The 21,478-nt window shown below is 38.6% G+C and overlaps 1 protein-coding gene across 1 annotated transcript in view; it reads right to left on the bottom strand.

Annotated features, from left to right (window-relative positions):
* TCF4 (transcription factor 4) overlaps positions 1 to 21,478 on the bottom strand; it is a 357,271-nt gene that overhangs the window by 50,794 nt on the left and 284,999 nt on the right. Inside the window, 1 exon segment of the mRNA NM_001003268.1 lies at positions 733 to 838. Coding sequence (NP_001003268.1) covers positions 733 to 838 — 106 coding nt within the window.

Genomic DNA, 21,478 nt, shown 5'->3' with positions numbered 1-21,478 from the left:
GAAAGGAACCGTGCTACCGTTGGCCAGATTGTAAGCTCGGGATGGGGGTGGGGAGGCGCACATCCATGTACATTCAATTAAATACATGGCACAATTAAAAGAATAAATATATTTCATTCACTGTGAAACTGTAATTTTCGAAATTTGTCTGGGACAAAAGCTGGGTCTTTTACCCTAAAGCAATAAGCATGCCGACGTGGAGCTTTTGCTGTGTAATGAAATAATATTCCGGTCCTGAGATAGATTGCTTCATCTTAAATGGGACTCTTGTTCTTACCTATAAATTAGTAAGTGGCTGAAATTTTTATATGAAGTTATACATAAGGACAATTTGTTCCCAGTTGGCTAAATCCAGGATGCTCAAAATACACACTGAACCCAAACACTTCTAAAAATACACACACGTTCTTCTTGGGGAGAGAAGGAGCCGAAATGATCTGTCATGGAAGACGGTCCCCCAAGAAGCGTCAGTTCCAAGGGAAGTCAACCAGTTTGATGTTAACTCATCATTGCTCAAGGGGCTTTGATTTAAAAAAAATAAGTCTGAGTAAAGTTTTAATTAACTGATTTTTAATGAATCTGATGCCTAAAAAGGGCATGACCTTCATGTTCTCCCCTGGCCTCGTATTCCACTTCTTATCCATTCAGCAGTCTTTCCCCCCATATATGACCTGAGAAGACCCAGGGAGACTCTGCCCACTGGATTTCCCCGCAGAAGTGGCCGCATCTTACCCTGCATGAAGAAGGAGCTAGGGAAAGTGCTGGCTGCTGGTTTCGAGGAAGGGTAGCCTGGCGAGTCCCTATTGTAGTCGGCAGTGCTTGCTGATGGAGCATAAACCTGAGGAAGGAGAGACAATTTAGTTTTGCTTGCTGCATTGACCAAAGCACCTCAAGGTCCATTACTTTATAAGAAGCAGGCACAAAATGCTAAATTTCTACCATGCCCTTTCCAAATCTGATCAAACCCTAGAACACTGCCCCTTTCAGAATACAGAAGAACAAAAAACAACAACAAAAATGCTGAGTATATTGGTGTGACTGGAAAACCAGCAGGGGGGGTTAAGGGGTGGGTGGATATTTTCCAGTCTCAGGCAAGAATACTGCAAATTACATCTAGTTAAATATATTATATAATACCCACAGGGCTGTCCTGTCCAAGCATCTTTTTTTTTTTTTAAAAACCTATATGGCCTCTGAGCACATGAAAGGTGCAAACGGAAGGGCACGCATCAACCCTCTTCTTTTTACTTCATCTTTCAATTAAAATGTTCATTTCTGAGAGAAAGACACAGAGAAAACGAATGCACTATCCAGACCACAGAAAGTGACAAATACATCTTGGAATATTAAATTCCCATAGTGTCAGCTTTTTGCAGAGATGCATGAAAAAGGCCATTAAAAGCCCAGATCTACATAGACCACCAACAATCAGTACGTACACAGGAAGGGGGGGGGAGCACTTCTTTATAGTTCTTATTATATTTGTGTGTGCAATAAACTTAAAAAAAAGTGTGCCAAAATCCTACTTTACTGAACATTCGCTTACTAATACTCTTGAGACTGGGGGAACCAGTCCCTTATAAAAATAGCCTGTGTATTTTCTTGTTTATGTTTCCTCTAAAGAAGACAGCATAGTAGAAAAGCATAAATTCATAAGGTATAGTTTAACTTTAATTGGTTTCCCCCCTTGCCTTTTCTGCTAAATATAATTTTTTCAAATCCCTATTTTCTTTTGCTCCAAAAGTTCCTCTCTCCAGATGGTCGGAGAGACTGAAACACTGTCATCCTCTTGATGAAAATGGATACCTTCCTGCCTCCATTTTAAAGCAGGCAGCGGCTCACAAAATTGGCAGTGAGCCTACAGTGATATTCACAGGTCACAGTAAAAGAAAGAGAAATTCACCAATAAAAAGGCAACTGCAGAGTTACCAAAAAATACTCCCATTTTTTTTTTACCGTGCACATCGAATAAACACCCTAAGAAAAATTATATAATTGTTCTCAGAACACCATGAATCACAAACTAAGCATTAATACAAGGTTTAGGATTTCACAAAGGATAGGTCCACAGAGACAGATGTGGGAAAATATGCATACACATACATACATCAAATAAATGCGACATATGCCCCACAGTGCCCTTGAAAATTGGGAGGTCCTGGAGAATGAACAAAACAAAAACAAACCAGAAGAACCCAGGCACACATTAGAAAACATGGCATTTTCTTCAGTCATGGAGGGATACAGACCCCACATTTCATAGACTACATTTCATTTTTTAATTATCCTCATATTTTAAATATATAAATGCCTACTTGCTTCTATTGCCACGGGGCTTACAAGAAGGGAGGCATCTTTGCAAGCATCTTTAAGAGAAAAAGAATAAACCTTAGCCAGGAATCTCCAAACACATCAATACCCTTTAAAGTCCTATCATGCAAAGCCCAGGATTTTCTTGAGAACTATACAACTAAGCAACAGTTAGGGAAATACTACTGAATGTATTTAAAGAAGGTCTTGAGAGTAGGCTAAAAACATAAAAGAAACATTACTGTCTAGAAAAAGAGGAAATTGAAAATTAGATCATCTCATTCTAATGACAAAATGAGCGCAACACAGCTATTCCACCCACTACAATATATCTGTGGTCCAGGCTTTTAGCCTGACAGCTACTTGGCCAGTTGGTATTAACACAAGCTAAGGGTACTATGTGCTATCTCCAAACTTCAGAAATCAGTACATTTACTATAAAGCTGAAAATAAACTTTGACCCATATTATTAAATCATTTGATATTTGTAAACAATTGAAATAAGTTCTCCTAGGAAAATATATAGCATAATTTTAATTATGCTCTACTACATTATCTTTAAACATGTACATTATTATGTTAATACCATTTGATGACACCTAACAGGGTCCACTCCCCCGCCCCCCCGCCACTGTGGACAGAATTAGTTGATATTTCTTCTGGGAGATAAGGACAAGTCTTTGGTAATTCGGCCAATGTACAAGGAGGCTACCTGGACTATGAATTATGATCAAGCTCAAAGATCTGAGAATAAGATCACTTATCCCAAATTTGTAATTACCACCTGCCTAAAGAGTATCTATGGGGTTACAAGATTTTTAGGATATAGTATACTATATAATTTCTATTTTTCCAGTGTTGTGGTCAAATGAAGACAATTTAAATAAGATGAAAATCTTATTAACAAAAACCAAACCATTGTTTATAGAAAAAAAGGCAATTTCTGCATAACTTATAAATTTTGCTTATACTATAAATTTACACATCAGGTAAAATGTTATTCTCTTTCCATTTATGTACTTCATCTTTCCTACTTCACAAGTTATTTTTAAGGTAAGCACCCTATATAACTGTTTATATAAATAAACCTTACATAGAACTATTATACTTTTTTATGATTTTATTTTTAAGAAATCTCTACACCCAACATGGGCTTCGAACTCAAAACTCCAAGATCAAGAGTCACATGTTCTACTGACCGAGTCAGCCAGATGCCCCTACCTTTTTTAAAAGCAGAAGGAATTAGAGAAATTAGTTATCAGTTCAGCTCCTCTCACATGTTAATTACAAGAAATTCAAAAATGGAATAGTCAAAGCAATCGCTCAAGATTTGCAACTTGCCCATCATTACACAACTATCAATTTCTCTTAGTTTAGGTTACTTTCTTTAAAAAGGGTGGTGCAGGTTTAAGATGTTATTTATGAAAGCAGATTGATCATAACGTTCGTACTTCAGTTCATCCTTAATATTTTCATCTTTAGTAACCTGGATAACTAGGAAGCTGCTTCATTATTTCTACTTCAGTCAACTATTTTGCCAATTTCTCAATCAAAAGACTTCAAAGTATGGGTTTCAATAATGTACTTAATAGAGACACTAAATTTAAGAAGAAAAGCTCATATCCAATTAATTTTAATTATTACTATTTTAGGTAATTGGAACCATGACTTAAATATTTGTTAACTAAAATAGTTTTTTATTTAGCAGAACAATGACAAACATCCCAGATATCTTCAAATAGTTGGAGTCATTTTAATGACTAACACCAAAAAATCAGTCCAGTGAAAAATAAAATAAAAATCCCCAATTCTAGTTCTGTGTATTGAAGTGACCCCACTATGAAACATGAGGAAAAGTCTAAAGGGAAATAAAAATCTACACCTAAGGTTTTCTCTGATAAGGTAGCTTAGATCAAGGTGTCTTTTGGCATTCTGATTCCTCCCACAAGAGTAACCAAAGAAGGGTGAAAGTTTTGTCACAAAATTGGAAATGAGGAAACTTGGCCAAAGCTCACGGGCTACGGCGCTTTTGGTGAATTGTTTGTTGAATAAAAACTTTATGCGGAACTAACAGCATAGTTTATGTCCGAATTTACCACCATTACCTTTTCCAATTCTGAATTTAAAACAAAATCATACATATACAAATTCAGAGTTTAAAAAGTTTCTCCAGATAACAAGAAACCCTGAACTGATAAAAATTTTTTTAAATTTCATTTTACATATTTAGTTTTTGTTGTATCTTGAGAAGTATTGCTATATTACGTTAGCTGTTTCATCCAGTGGTCCTGATTATCCTTTGCTCAAAGAAATAATACTATACCTTCTTTTAAATAGAACCTCTGCCTATTAGAAAAGAAGAAAACCAAGCAAACATTCACACTGAAGGGAGCAGAATGTGTATCCTACCTTTCCCCATGGTGTTCTCATTTTTATCTGCCTTGGCAGATCAGTTTCACTTATAATATTTAAAAAATAACAATGAACCATTTGGTTAGGGCCTCTTGTGGAATAGCTTTTGTGCTAGGAACTCTACATATGTTACTTCTGATTTTCCTAAGGGTCATAGAAGATGGTTATTATTAATAGCCTCATTCCTATTTCATGGGGCCTAAGTATCATAGATCAAATGGATCCGCCCAAACCAGCCTGGGCATGACTGCAAGTTCCACCATTTGTCAGTTAGACAACCTTAAACCTGTTCCTTTAAACCTCTTTGGTCTCCAGATTCCTATCTGTAAAATGGGAATGACGGACCCTGCAAAGTTCCTATGAGAATAAGATGGTATATTGTGTGTGAAACAACCAGAAGAGTACATATTAAGCATTTAAAAAACGCATCAGACAATAGGGTTAATCTTGTGCTGCTATTGTTTTTATTAACTGAACAAATGTGACTCAGGAAAGTTAAGCCACCTTTCCTACATTAACAATTAATCAGGTGGGTGGGATGCGAGAAATGGGTAAAGGAGATTTAGAGTGAACTTGTTGTGGTGAGAACCAAATGGTGTATGGAAGTTTTTTTTTTTTTTTTTTTTATGATAGTCATACAGAGAGAGTGAGAGGCAGAGACATAGGCAGAGGGAGAAGCAGGCTCCATGCACCGGGAGCCTGACGTGGGATTCGATCCCGGGTCTCCAGGATCACGCCCTGGGCCAAAGGCAGGCGCCAAACCGCTGCGCCACCCAGGGATCCCTGGAAGTTTTGAATCACTAAATTGCATACCTGAAACTAATATTACACTGTATGTTAACTAACTGAAATTTAAATAAAAACTTTAAAAATGAAAAAAAAAACCAATCAAGTAGTAAGGGCAGGACTTAAATGGTCATCAGAGTCCATATTCTTGCTATAAAAAAAAAAAAAAATCCCCTGCTCTGAAAAGGCAAAAAGAGATATTTTAAACTATCAACGCAAGGCTCTACTCTGACCACAGTTTATAGAAATATTCTTACAGGGGTTTCATAATTACCTTTTAGGAAAATAAGACGTGATAAGGTATGTTCATAGTAAAACCAATCCATATTAATGTTACTTTCTTCCTCAAGTGGGAAGCTAAGCTCTAAAGGGGTGAAGAGAAGTGGCCACAGATCATGTGTCACGAGGTGTGTAACTGAGTGGGGCTGAGCGATGACTACCAGGTTGTACGATGCACCTTCAGCATTCCCAACCATTACTCCCCCTTTGTGATTCTGCAAGAACCACCCGAATATAGAATTTACGAAGAGAATCAGTTCAGACCAACTGGAATATTGTAGTTGAGACTTTCAGCCTCTTTCAGCCTCCAGCCCAACTGCTGGATGCTCCATGGGGGGTGAAAAATAACAAAAGCAGGTTTACACCCCAGATGCCCAAGTGCTAGCAAGGCTCACTTAGTAGTTTAGACCTTGGCAGATTTTAGAAATATTTTAGACTATGACGGAGAAACACTCAAATGCCAAGCATTGAGAGCATGCTGTGACGTTCACAAAGCTAGGCATACGCTTTGGTGCTTCCCAGCATCTAATGGGGAAAAGTACTTGGAGGTGGATCAGCTCACTACTCGAGCAACTGGGCTGGACCCTCAACTCTTGCAATATTGTTGGAAAGGCACGGGAAAAGAAGGGCTCAGGGTAGGGATACCTCCACATTCAAAAGAGTTAATTTGGACACTGTCATCGTGCCACGTGACCAAGTTAAAGGTATATCACTGACTGATCCATAAAGCAAGGGGAAGATGTACTTAAAAGAGGTAGTCTTCGGAGAGTACGGAAAAAGACTTGACCTATCAGCGGAGATTATCCAGCTCTGGAGCCAGACCAACTGGGTTCAAGTTCCAGCTCTCACAATTAATTGTGAGCTGGCTGGTGCTATTGTGAGCCTTGGTTCTCTCATTCGTGAAACAAGGCTATCCTTTTTGTGAGCATTAGAGATAATACCTGCCAAGCATAATTCTTAATCTGTTGTAGGCACTCAGTAAATGGTAGTAGTATTTGCATCTTGTTTTAAGTGCTAGTCACTGCTTATAGCTATTTTTTAAAGTGTCTAGAATGGGGCTATCCAGTACAGGAGCCATTAGTAGTATGTAGTTATTTGAATTAACCTTAGTTAAAATTACATGAAGCTAAATATCCATTCCCTCAGTCACACTAAGCACGTTTCACGTGCTCAACAGCCGTATGTGGTACTGGCTACCATATTGGATATCATCAACAAAGAACCTTCCCACTACGGCAGAAAGTTTTGTTGGAAGCACTGGTCTCGAATCATGCTTGTCTGTGAAGAGCCCTCCTGGGCCCTCTGTGTCACCCTCTATTACAGCAGCTATGACAAGGATGCCAGCTCATTTAAGACTTGATATTCCATTTAGGGTGCAAAAGCAAGAACTCTTTTGGTGGACTGGTTGGAGAGGCAACTTCTGGGTATCCCTACCCTAGCATACAGCTCGTGTTAATAAATGTTGATGCTACCTAAGAGTAGAACATTTGGGTTTGAGTTTTATTTATTATGTTTAGAGTTCCTTGTACTACTACATATTTTTTAAAGTCCTTTTATAACCATCTGCCAAAATTCCTGCAAATTGTACTAAGTGGAACACGAGGCAAGAGTATCTGTGACTCTAGGTTTCTGGATGTGTAGGAAGCAAAAGAAATTCTTCAACTGCAATTTTGTCCTTGGCCCCTAGTGTCTTTGGCAAAGGAATTATAGTTAGACATGGTGTGATCACTTTTTCTAGACGATAAAAGTTGAACAGATGTTTAAGTTTTTCTGATCATGTGTTTTCACATTATTGGTAATTGGGTCCCTCTATTCTACTCTCACTTCATTTTTATTACTTTTTCTTTTTAAATCTTTTTTATAGGACTTCTTTACAGATGCTCCTTTCTCTTTTTCATGCTACTTTTCCACCTGCTGCCCTCTGTCCTGCCTCTTGGCGTCATATTTTTAAAGCTCGAATGCTTTCAACCTTATTTTACAAATGAGCAAAGAAAGAGGTTAATGGACTTACCCAAGGGCCTGGACAGAGCCCAGGGCCCTTGACTTTGCATCCAGTCCTCTTGGCACTCTCCTTTCTAAAGTCTTTTTTAACTTTATAACTTAAATATTCTAATGGGCAGTAAAATGGCATAAAAGGTTAATAAACAGATTCAAGTAACAGAGTTGAGTAAGTTATTATAAGGTTTAAAGGCAGTTAATAACGCTCAAGGGCATATAACAGTCAGACAGTAAATAATCCAAGAGTGCAAAGAATGAAAACCAACAGCAAACCCCAGGAATAAAAATTATTCACCTGATATATACTCAGTACAGTAGATACATCAAGTCAAAGAATATTTACTAATGGTAGAAAATCCTACTTCATTTCCAGGTGATGGCTAAAGGCCAACGTGCATTATTGTCATATAAATAGGAAATCTATCTAGATATGAAATCTATCTAGAGATAACACATAAGTGTCTGTAGTATATTGACAAACTGATGGATATTTAATCATAAATGGAAAATTTCAGACGTGTAGGCTATTGAAATTGTGAAGCTTTTATGACCATCTAAATCACCTGAAGCTTTTATAGGAATTAACCAAATAATTCTAAATGCCCTAAATAACTCCTAGTAAGAAGGTTGTTTTTTTTTTCCACAAAATACATTGGTAGTCTGAAAAAAAACCCCACAATTATCTAAACATGTATAAAATGTGCCATTACTGCATATGATAAACCTATTTTTTTCCACTAACAAGCAATTACCTGTCTTCACTCTGCCATACTACATCACAAAAAGAACATGTATATGATCCCCCCAAAGAAATTCTTGAGTATATATTTATTTTTAAAAATATTTTATTTATTTATTTTTACAGAGTGAGAGCCCAAGCCAAGGGTCAGGACTAGGGGCAGAGGAAGAGGAAGAGAGAAAATCTTAAGCAGGCCCCATGCTCAGCGCAGAGCCCGATATGGGGCTCGATCTTACGACTCTGAGATTATGACCTGAGCCAAAATCAAGAGTCAGACGCTTAACCGACTGAGCTGCCCACGCGTCCCGAGGGTATAATATATTTAGTACGCAAGTCACTTTGAACATACATCCATACATCCCATCACAAATATCACATATAATTTTTCTGCTCTTCTAAATATGATCTGAGTTTTGATGACTTGTTCATGATCAGATCACTACATTAAATCAGAAGCAAGACAAGCAAGTCCTGTAAGTACAGCCAAGAGTTTTCTTCTCAGTCACCAAATTTCCTTTTCTGTGTTAAAAAGTAGTAAAATTGTAAGGGTTTTGATTCCCTTCATTGTTTGTATCTTTACCGACCAAATTCTATAACCAGAAGACATCACAAAGACCCAAAAGAAAGCAAGAAGAAGAAGAAGGGTCTTGAGTGATCCATAAGAGATCAGGCATGCAGAGATGGAGTAGGCATGCAGAGATGGGCAGCCTGCAGGCGATGCATTTCTCTAAGAGAGCACCCAGTTTGCAGCAAGGTCGGCGACTACACCGTGAAAAAGTGAACTGGACCTGTTATTAAGTGAGCGCATCCTGCATGCAGGCCCCCCCAGGAGCTATGAAAAACCTGGTGTTCTTTATGGGCAGGCGGCTCTACCTTGGTCTTTCTTTTCTTCAAATAAAAAGGCAAGGATATTATTTTTTTTTAATTTAGCTAGCTGTAGTATATTTTTCAAATCCCTAATCAAATTTCAAACCCTTAAAATAAAATGACGCCATGTAGCCTTTGACATGCATAAAAATTTACAAGGGAGAAAGAAAAAATCCTCCTGCTTCAATTTTTTTTTTAAAAAGCACTAACAATTACTAATAATTGTACGATAATAGTATTGTAATTTAAGTGTACATGGTATCCTGTTATTTTAGAAAGGTTTTCAATGCATTATCATTGCAAACCTGAGACAGCAAAACAGCCAGGAGAGGTATGATTGGGCTTACTCTGCTCTGATACAATAGATCTATAGATAGGTAGACAGTGAATGTTTGAAATTTTAAGTTATTTTCACATATTATCCTACAACCAGCTTAGTGATACATTCAGGGAGCTACCAATTGGAAACAAAAGAAAAGAAGTCATTTATTATGGTGTCATAGCTTAACACTCTCCAGAAGCGAAAAAGGTCCCAATGCCTGCCAGCCCCAAGCTCTTGTCACACTTGGCATGACAAAAATCATGACAAAGATAAAAATAGCTAACACTTTACTGAGGACATGCCAGACACCATTCCAGAAAAAAAAAAAAAAAAAAAAAAAAAGGTACATACACTCATTTTGTACACTAAAACTGCTGTCTTATTATCATCTCCATTTTATAAATAAGGAATCTAAGAGAGATGTTAGGTAACTCGCTCAAAGTCACAGAGCTAGTTAAATGGCACATTGGGCAAAATCATGTAGTTTTGTTTCAGAGTTTGAGCTGTAACCACCATTCCACAACATTATCTCTTAATAGCTAAGAATTCTCTCCAGGGTGTTCAAGGACTCCTACCAAAATCCAGCTTTGTGAATCCTGGATCCCTTATATCTACGCCCTGGCCATTTAGCAAGCCAGGTGGCTGAGAATGCTGTTTTGCCTAAAGAGAAGAACACAAGGTGATCGCAGTTGGGGGGGGGGACCCACAAAGGAGGCTCTTGTGCGCTGCTATGGGTGGACCATTCATCTGTCTTCCAGGCAAGAAGCTGAGCAAAGCAGCAGCAGGTATCAATACTTTCCGTTAAAAAGGACTAATGTCGGAGAGAAGTGAAGTAATCTGCTGTGAATTACGCTGGCATTTAGTAGTGAAACCAGACCCAGGCCTAAATACCAGGACACTAAATTGATAAAAAGCACCATATTACTCCTTAAAGCATTCAAGTCAAGTGTTAATATAGTTCTGTCTATGTGTACTAGCCTCTGGCTCCAAATACTTCTTTTTATTTTTACACCTGCATTTCTCTTGCTCTTGGCACGAAGCAAGCAGACACTGTATGTTTGCTATTACTTTCAACGTGGTCTATCACAGGAATGCCCACTGCCAACATTCTGAGTACCTTGGCCCTAGCTGAGAATACCTTAAACTGATTAAGTTACACCTGGCTAAAGATCTCTTGAAACACTTAATTGCATAAAATTTGGTCCAGGTGAAACCTGACTTCTTCCTGGTTACATTCCTTATGTTACTTATTCACGTGGGACTTGGCCTCATCACCAGGCTCGGGATTGGCACAGACGACTGTGGATGTTAAGTGCATCACAATTCTATAATATGTTCCAAACACCTAACCAGTTTGTTTCCAAGCTTTTATTTGTTGAATGTGAGTCAGAAATTAAAGGTCATGTTCTTCTTAACATGACCGTTAATTTCTATTATTATTTCTAGTTACTTTAAACCTTAAACAGGTATAACTAAATTATTTTGATTTCTGCTGCTAGCACATCAAATTCGTGATTGTTAAGGATTTCTAACGGATCACATCCCATCTCAACATTATTTTTTTCCCCTTTTGGCAGCCAATTGTGTGTTTTTTTAAGATGACAACTACTGTTTCTTTGGGAGGGTTTGGAACCTCAAAATAGCATTGGTTAAATATGCCAATAAACAGGTTTGTGACCTATGCGGGTATTGTTTCATCAATTAAATGAGAGCAGCACATCTTCCAGATGAAAACAAATTCTGATTCTACAATACAAAGAGAAATTAATTGGAGCTTCATTCCAATGTTGGTTATTGTTTCTTCTATACCCAACGGAATGTTAAGAAGGCCTGCTCAAGATAGACAACCACAGAAACAACAAAGTTTAAACAAATTTTATGAAAATATGACAAAGTATGCTTTGTGTGTATGTGCGTGTGTGTGGTGCCTGACATGGAAGAGGCTCAAGAAGTGATTAAGTGCATGCATGAATGAATGAACACAAGATACACACCAAACCACAAAAGAAATCATAAAATAGAGATAAACATCCATTGTCCTGCCAAAACAGATTTTAGTGTTCTTCTCTATGTTTGAGAACTGAGCTTGTGTTAGGAGGTGGAGACAATGATCTATAATGGTCCATGATGAAGGGTTCTAAGAGTATTCCCCACCCTTTCACTTTGAATCCAAGGCCATAGGTTGATGCCTGAAGCCTAGAGTTGACATCCTTCAATGGATGTTAACAGGTTTGTCTTTTAAAAAGGGAGCTAAGCTCAAATAAACTTGGGGACCCTAGGATGAACATGTAGCTTCAATGCTGCAGACCTTAGTCAAGAAACATTATTACCATGAGGGGTAAAGGCCTACATCCCTGGAAAAAAGCTCACAGTCACAAACCCACTTTTCCATGTATCTCCAATCAGCCCCCATCTTGGGAAATGTCATCATCAGCGAGGAGCTATTACAATTCAACGTGATGAGGTCTCAGACCTTCTCTTAAGAAATAATTTTTAGAAAGGATGAGAAAAAAGTGAAGAAGGGATGAGGGTACAGAGAGGGCTTTACAAGAAGGGAAAGCAGCATCAATGAAAAACGCCACTTACGCTATAGTTTAACCTTGTGCAACCTCCTTGTGTTATTCCTATTCCTCCAATCCCAGCTCTCCAGGGCTGCATATGGGCACAAAAAGCACAGAGGGCCAGACAGCTATATTCCTAAGCAAACATTCCTTCCCAGGAAGCAAGAGGATTTAGAGAGAATGTTGTGTCAGACAAAGCTGAAAGACACTTTCAAAAGGAGAGACCCAAGCAAGAAAAAAAAGATAGTAAGACCAAGGTTCTAACTGATCTTGCAAAGACGAGAGGAACGGTCAAAGAAGCAATTCACAAAAGGACATATGTGCTTCTCCTGATACCTTCTTTGCCTTGAACTTAAGAGGATAAAAAAGAAATTTGGTAAAATTCTATGATTAGTCATTATAAAAAGTTCATGTCTTCGTAGTGTTTTAAATTATAAAGACTTCCTGTTTCCATTACCTTATTTTAAAAGCATTTTGAGATAGATTATCTATCCAAGCAGTCACCCATCTCCCCCCATCTTACACATCAGGGAGAGCTTTTATTTTTATTTTTTTATTTTTTTAAATTTTATTTATTTATTCATGATAGTCACAGAGAGAGAGAGAGAGGCAGAGACACAGGCAGAGGGAGAAGCAGGCTCCATGCACCGGGAGCCCGATGTGGGATTCGATCCCGGGTCTCCAGGATCGCGCCCTGGGCCAAAGGCAGGCGCCAAACCGCTGCGCCACCCAGGGATCCCAAGGGAGAGCTTTTAAACGACTGGATGGGGATGGGCGTGGGGCTATGCTCTATCTAGGTTTTTTCATTCCAAATTCCAAGTCAGAATTGTTAGCACTTGATCAGAATGTCCTTCCAAGTCACCTACAGTCTAAGGAATCTGGAGATCAGATTTTTATAGCAGTAAGTGGTACCTCCTAATGTTAATTAGAGTTAAAGATGACCTCTATGCTGTGTTCTGAAGCATCGAGCATAAACCTCGGTGCTTCAAAAAGATGCTGTCATCTTCTGCTTATTGAGAGGATTGTTAGGAACAGTGAGTTTCCAATTTGGTGAAGTTTTGAACAGACATCACTGCCATGGTACACGGTAAAATCATTACCCCAGCCTCCCTTTCACAGAGGTGGAAAAAAAGCACAAATTGTCTTTCTTCTGTCAAAACATATGGCCCTAACTCCTTTCAACTGAAAACAAAAGCATGAAATAATTACCAAATATAAGACTCTGTGGCAGAGGCTGAAATGAAGAAGAAAAATAAACTGTAAGAATTGTCAGTATCTCTGCCCAATCAACCACTTCTCTATCTGTTATCTGTTCAAGGACCTGCCCCTCTCTCATACCCAGGGCAAACTTTTAGGTAAAATCAGCCAGCGATATTTCACTGATGTAACCCACAACAGAGATCTTAGCTAGGTGCTTTGGTACATTAAAAAAAAAAAAAAGGACTCTAGTATTGTCATTAGGAGCCAGTTGAGAGAACGCAGATATCTAACAAACAACTAGAAGACATATGTAAATGAGTAGTATCTGTACAAAATATTTATGCCAAAGAAATGTAAAGGGAATCATCCCCTTAGAAGGGGGTTATTCAAAGACTTCTGGAGGAGGTGAGGGCTTAATAAGGAAAGGTAATAATAGTCCTCGAAGGGCACTGGGCAGTAGAACAAATTACCACCAATAGACAGTGCACCTCTTCAGGCACATTTAAAATATTAATTTAATTAATTAATTAATTAATTAAATTAATTCCTTTAATATTAAAGGAAGCCTGGGTGGCTCAGTTGGTTAAGTCTCAGACTTGATTTTGGCTCAGGTCATGATCTCAGGGTCATGAGATGGAGCCCTTTATGGGGCTCGACGCTCAGCAGGGAGTCTGCTGAAGACTCTCTTTCTCCCTCTCCCTCTCCCTCTGCCTCTCCCCCTGTGTGTGTATATATATATATATATGCACAGGCAAATATATTCAAATATTAGAGTCAATTTAATTATATATAAATATAATTTAACTATATATGATTATATATTATATATAATATACATAGTATAATATATGTTATATGTTATATATTATATATTAATATATTATATATAACATATTATATATATATAATTATATATAATTAAATTAACTTTCTCTAATATTGAATTTCAGACATTTTTCCCCCTTTGATCCAATTTTTCTTAATTTTAAAGATCTACTACTGGCTACCTCAAATATTTTTTGGAATAACAAGGGTACAAATAAATATAAACAACAGTAATTATTTTAACAATAAAAATTACAGTCAGAATGCCCCTTTGATGTTTATCTGAGAAACGAAAACTTTGATAGCTAAATTACTTAGGTCAGTAACTTTGAATCTCCAAAACTAGCGATGTAAAATCCAGATGACTGCTATTAAGATATGGGCAGCAGTTTAAAATTCTCAATGTTGATGAAATGAATGAGAGACCTTTTTACAAGAAGAGGAACATGGCAGTCTTACATAATAAAAGGCCCAGATTTGACTTTTGTCTCCCCTCGCCCCCGTTCCTTGTTAAATTAGTATCTACATGAGAACTTAAGAGAAATACAGAGAAATGTTGAAAATAAGCAAAGGACGTTCCCTTTTCTCTCTCACCTGATGGAGAAACATCCATTAGACATATAGCCCTTTGCTTATATCATTAGGACACATGAGGTTCTTTGTCTGGAAAACTTCTCATTCCTAGGTAGATCTGGAATTTCCTAATCGCTAGATAGATGGATTATGTGTCTACCGTGTGTTTGTGCGCGACTGAGTGTATGCATGCATATCTGTGTGTTATATTGTGATGAAATTACAGGTCTATAAAACGTGGCAGCAGGGGGATGGGAAGCAACTGCTCAGGTATAAGGTTTCCTTTGGGCGTGATGGAAATGTTCTGAAACTAGACAGATGTGGTGGTTGCTCAACATTGCTTATGTATCAAATACCACTGAACTGTTCATTTTAAAATGGTTAATTTTATGTCATATGAATTGGACCTCAATCAATGCAAACAGAACAAAACAAAGTAGCTGGCCTATAACCTTCACGTTGTCCTTCACCAAAAATAAGAATGAGGACCCATCCGCAGGGAGATGGTATTCCAGTAGCATGGAGGACCAATGATAGGTCAAAGTTCTTAAGCAGTATGCACTGTCATCAGTTGGCTAGATGGAAAATTTAGGCAAATAATGTAGCCTTCTTAGGAAAGGAGGCGGTCTTTCCACTGAAATAAAAACTGCTCTCTCACCAAAGTCACTCATGATCTCTTTGTTCGCAAACTCAATGTTCTTCATTCTACCAAGATGCACTTACGGATTAATGGGAGCATACACATGCCAAATTTATCAAATTATACATTCAAGATATGTACAATTTGTTGTATATCAATTATACCTGAATAAATCTGTTAAGAAATTTAAAAAATAGATGAACTTATGATTCTCCCTCATTGTCAAAACACCTTGAGTTAACCAGCTATACATAATGGTCTCTAATGTGCTCTAAGGAGCAGGAGACCATCTTTCCACTTTTGATTCTCTTGCTCATTAATTGACTACAGGTAGGTCATTAACCTCTCTTTCAATCGTATGATACTTATTTTGAAAATAGAGATCATAACATCTGCTGCTACACAGAGATGTGGTACAAATAAAACAAGATCATGTGCTGAGAAAACACCTTGAAAAAGTACGGACCTCACGGTATCTCGTTTGTATAAGCATGTTCAGCGCCCTAACGATGCATGAAATATTTTTTGATGGTGACGCGTCTGTTTTCCTTAATGAGAAACCTATTCAGCTTTTGTCTCTAAGAAGCATACACAGAGAGGGTACCGGTGCTGGGATGTAGACAGGATTATGGACCAAAAACCTTTTACAAAGAATGAGCTCAATCAGTTGTCATCAAATACATCTCCTCTTCTAAACCTTCCCAACATTTTAATTTAGAAATGTGTAAATTTTATTGAGTATAGAGGTCTTTTCTCTCATAAAACGTGATGGGCTCCTTGGGGGCAGAGGGTGTGACTTGGAGCACATTTCATATAATGGCTTGCCCACAGCAGGTGCCCAAGAAATGGTTACAAGGGAAACAGCCAGAGTAAAAAAGGATCAATTCTCTGCTTCGCTTACAAAGTTTACAGATTGTTAGCACCGAAGTGCCTTACAGTGGATCTTTGTTGAGAAAAACTGTCCTCTGAAACATGAATGGCCTCGTGAAGGTACAGCACATTAGGGCGAACCCCTGGCATCACACCGGAAAGGGGACATCACGTGGAGAGAACACAGATGCGTAAGATACTGCACTGGGCTTGCACAGGCGTCCAGCCCTGGATGTGCAAGACTTCCCAAGGAACTCAGCCACATAGAATTTACGAGCAGTGCTGACTTCTCTACTTGTGGTATCAGTTCCTTAGGTTCCACGTCCAGCTTTTAAAAATAAAAAAAGACTGCACGAGCTACAACAGAGTCAGTCTGTGACTTTAATTTAAAAAAAAAAAAAGGGGGGGGGGGTTGAGAACCTTAAACAGAAGTCACAGGCAGGTTAAGGGCACACATCACCTTAAACAGTGGAAACACCATTTCCACTCAATAGGAACCCCCCGGAACAGCCTGGCCCATGATAAGGAGGCAAAGCTCAGAATACAAACCTCAAGCTGCGCTCACCACTTAAAAAAACGCTCCCTTGCGATCTGCCTTCTGATTTGTCCTGTTCTTTCATGGCTCGGTTCAGACCTGTTTCATCTCATTGGTCTGTACGGCTCACCTTCCCCTTTGCACGTCCTCCACCCTGGGTGGCTGTCTTGTGTGTTATATTTATGATCTTTTTTCCTAAATATGCTGCAATTCCCTGGGTGTCTGTGTGTGGGGTGGGGGTGAGGGGTGTCTCATTCTTTCCTTCACACTCTCTGTCTGGCAGATAAGATGTTTGATGCTCATTTTCTGGTGAGGATGATGATGATGATGATGATGATGACCATGATGATGGAAAAGCAGCTGGCCATGCCCCTTCTCCACTTCTTTACCTTCCCTGCACACCCACTACCCCAGGGGAACTGCTCAAGAGCTCCTGGATGCTGCAGCCGAAGGTCCTTGTGCTCACTCCACAACACCTGACACTACTGACTACTTCTTCCTTCCAGTCAGATTTGCTTCCCTCGGCTTCTCTAACTAGGTTTTCCTGCTATCCCCCTGCACTTTTAAATTCAATGACCTCCTGGGCATACCCATCTGAAGGGCTCCTTACTACAGTCATGATAAGATCTGAACTCCTTAATAGGGGGCACAAGGCACTTTATGCTCTGGCCACCGCTGACCTTTTCAGTCCCATCTCTTACTACCATCCTTTGGCACCGTGAGCTCCAAGCATCCCACACCACTCTCAGGGTAACAGTATATGCCATGCTCTTCCCTGATGCCAGCATTTTGCCTGCTTGATACCCAATAATTCTTGGACTCCTCTGTCCTCCAGCCAAATGTGGGAGAGGCGCCCCTCCTGTGTCCATCTCTAGGAGTCTGTGCTCCCACGTCAGTGCAGTATCAAACTACGTTTTGGCTACTTCCTGGTCTATCCCATGTCTGTCTCATTCAGAGCTATCATCTAGCACCTTACTCCTGGGAGGCCCTGAAGCTTCTTACCACCATTTGAGTGGACGGGTTACGAAAAGCACATTGAAAGGTTTTTTTTAAACAACCAAAGTAACTTCCCTATAAAATAAAATGCACTACCTCTCTAAAACTTCAAGCTGATCATCTCAGATGATGGTGCTAGTCCAAAGAACAGATAAAAGATTCTGTCCAAGGACATATCAATGACTTACCTTCAGTGGGGAAAGCCTGAAGCTCTGGCTGTTTCTGTTCCCTGAATTCCCCTGTGTTCTGATCCTGTTACTAAAAGCCAGATGCCAAGGAACAAGATGCCAAGGAGAGAGGATAAGAGGCCTCTGAGGTCTCTGCAACTGTCCCAGGACTCAGAATCCCCAATGTTTTCTCTCTTGAGTGGGTTGTGGAAAAGAGAAGGCAAACTTTTACCACCTATACAGAAGGCCACACAGCTCAGGGGTGAAAAAGGAACAGGAACCCTGAGCTTGGTAGCGTATGGCTGGGCTACCACTGTAATGTCAAGAGAAGGTACCATTCATCTTCATGAGAGTTTTAGCTGCAGTAGTTCATCACTTTGATGTAACGGGCAACATCAATTTCAGGGCCAGTCTTTTTTTTTTTTTTTTTCTCTAATCATGCTTCTCTTCTGTTGCACACCGGTCAGACCAAAGAGGGCTATATCAATATGACTGTTCCTAAAGGTGAAATGATCTGTGGTGTTTTCTAAAAAAAGTCTGTTGTGAGCCAAGTGAGTGAGAAAATGCTAAGATTTGCATTTTCTTGAAATGGGATGCTATTTTTGAGCTTCTAATTGAAAAAATCCAAACTGCAAGTAATTAAGTGTGGAGGAACACACCAAAGGTGGCTCGTATTTAGGCACATGGTAAACCGATTTGCCGTTGAAATGGGAGGCTAATATTAGGGGTGGGTGAGCCAAGCCATGCCTTGTGTTTGTTCAGTGCCTCATACTATTTTTCGAATGTCATGGGCTCAGCAAAACCCAAAACACATTTTCTCAGTGCTTCTCTCTATTTTTCAACCCATATGTATTTCAAGAGACGTTTAATTCATATGTTTCTGATTTATTTACATGCAAGTCATCAGAATGTTGTTTTGTGCGAACTATTTGATGTCCAGGAAGCCTGTTGAGCCTTTCCTTTGAGGTTTCTTTTTTTTTCCCCCTTAGGATCAGGAAGCCATGATTTGCAAATAGTTAAAACAAAAAAAAAGAAAAAGAAAGAAAGAAAGAAATAAAAAAAAGCTCATCAAAATCTCTAACATTTTTTCCTCAAAGGTTCAAATTTTGTTCAAAAGGAGGTGGCGTAAAGTCTGAATACAATTCGCAGTTGGCAGACTCGGCCTTTTCCTGTTCCTAATTGACATTGCTCTTCTAGATGGTAGTAATGTCTTCCTCGTGGACATAAAAGTGCATATTTCGCAATGTACGAACAAGAACAGGTCTTAAAGAGAGGCGATGAGCTCTTCAAAGATTAAGTGAATGTGTTTTGCAACATGGTATCTGGGGCCAGGGAGGGGGTCTCCACAACTAGAGAGAGGAAAGCAGTTATCACTTTTCCAATATTTCATCCCACTAGGGACTTCTCAGGCATTCTCTCTCCTCAATTTATAAAAGTAACTCTAATTCAAGTATGACCTGACAGTTGTTTGCATACATTAAAAAAAAAGTAATATTATAATAAGCTCTCCATTTGTAACTACAAAAAGAAAGAACACTAGCAATTTTTAGTGTGTCCAAGGAATGAATTATTTTGAAGATGCCTATATTCAGACTTTTTGACAAAGCAGGCCTTCTTTTTTTCTTTGATAAGGATTAAGACTCCATCATGTGTTAGCATATATGGGGGGGGGTCATCTTTTAGGATCACTGGTGTCCACATAAGTTCAACCACTTAAAAAGACACTCCAAAATGTAGAAATATTTTAGAAGACTGAATAAAGTTTCAATAGGGAGTGGTTTTTAAAGTAATGGATAGTTGTTGTTTTTTTTTTTAAAGAAATTGCATATGAAAAGGTTGCTTCCTCGGCAGACTTACCTAAATTTCAGTCCCCAAACCAAATTAATGCTGGGCAAGAAGCATATAGCTGGTATGTGACACTATCTCATGCCTCTGTACCTCTGTAGTGTGTCTCTAAAATATAAACCCATATTTCCCATCAGACTCTTTGTCCTCTGTTAGGGGGACAGATTAGGAATGCTAGTTAATCTGAGCAGGGATGGAGAGATTTCTACGTATGCTGCCTTTCAAAACTAAGATATCTTTCTTCCCTAAAACTCTTTTCCATTTTCCCATTTCAAAACCAGAATGGTTAGGGCTAAAAAAGATTCAAAAAGTCTTCTCAAATCAAATATCTCCCCAGCACAGCTGCTGTTAAGTGACCCAACATGTTCTAAAACAGGCTTACAGCCCATACACTACGTTATTTTGCTATGAGTCCTCAATATCATATATTTCAGGAAAGCAACAATTTTTTAAAAAGTCACCAAATTGGACTTCTCAACACATCAGTCTTCGAAAGCAGCTAATATGGCATGAACAGCAAAGTAGAAATGTTAAGTCTTAAGCTGTCAAACTGAATGATGATTTAAGGTTATAATATGTGTCCACCAACTATCAAATAACCAAGTAGCCACTATTAAAATATATGACTAGAGCAAACCAATTAATCACTAGTTACTGTGAATTCAAACACAGCTCAGAGAAGAACATTGTAGGAAGACTACCAAATAGCAAAATATAATCACTATCAAGACTGTAAAAAAAAAACAAAAACGAAAAGAGACAAGAAGACAACCATTTAGCAAGCCAATCTGTATATTTAAGGATAAACTTGAGTAAAGTAAAAGGTAGCCTTGAGCAAATATCTTAAGAAACACTCAATTGCCATTGTAAAATTATGGTCCATTTTATCTACAGAGTCTATCACACAGACATCTCCCTATAATTTAAATCAACAACTGAAATTTTTAGATTTTTATTGCTTTCGATAAAGAACAGTTCTGATGTGGAAAAAAATATGAAGTGTGTCAAGCCTTATGGTTCAGTTTCAGTCGGTGGCCTTCAGAACTAATAATTCACCTCCCATTTAAAAAACTTTTTTGGGGGGGCCGTATTTTTATCTTTTGGTCCTGGTTTGTCGGCTTTCGGTTTAAAAGGAAGGAAGATGTTAGTAGAAATATTCACTCACGAGAAACCAGATTACCTTTTAAAACTATATAAATTCCTAATTGTGAGTAATATTTTGAAAGGCAATAGTTGAAGTAAAAAAGTCATAGCCCCATGGGCTACCCATCTGTAGAACAGATTACAAGACATGTGAATTTGAGAGCATTATAGAAAAATGTTACTTGGAAAGAAAACATTTTCACGGGTAGCATTAAAAGTGTCTATAATGTTCTTTTCCCCTCTTTGCCTTTCTGTTCCCCAATACTAGACCTTCTCTTGGCAAACTCACAGATGCGATCCCTGCCGCGCAGCAGTAATGAGGAGCCTCCCCCTGGGTACCCCCCACTGTCACAAATTTAGTCAGAGAGAAGTCACTGTGTAGGGGAGAGATGGGGCTCCAACACCTCCCT

Source organism: Canis lupus, chromosome 1, assembly GCF_011100685.1.
Source record: "Canis lupus familiaris isolate Mischka breed German Shepherd chromosome 1, alternate assembly UU_Cfam_GSD_1.0, whole genome shotgun sequence".
NCBI lineage: Eukaryota > Metazoa > Chordata > Mammalia > Carnivora > Canidae > Canis > Canis lupus.
This window is presented reverse-complemented; position numbering and strand designations above follow the sequence as displayed.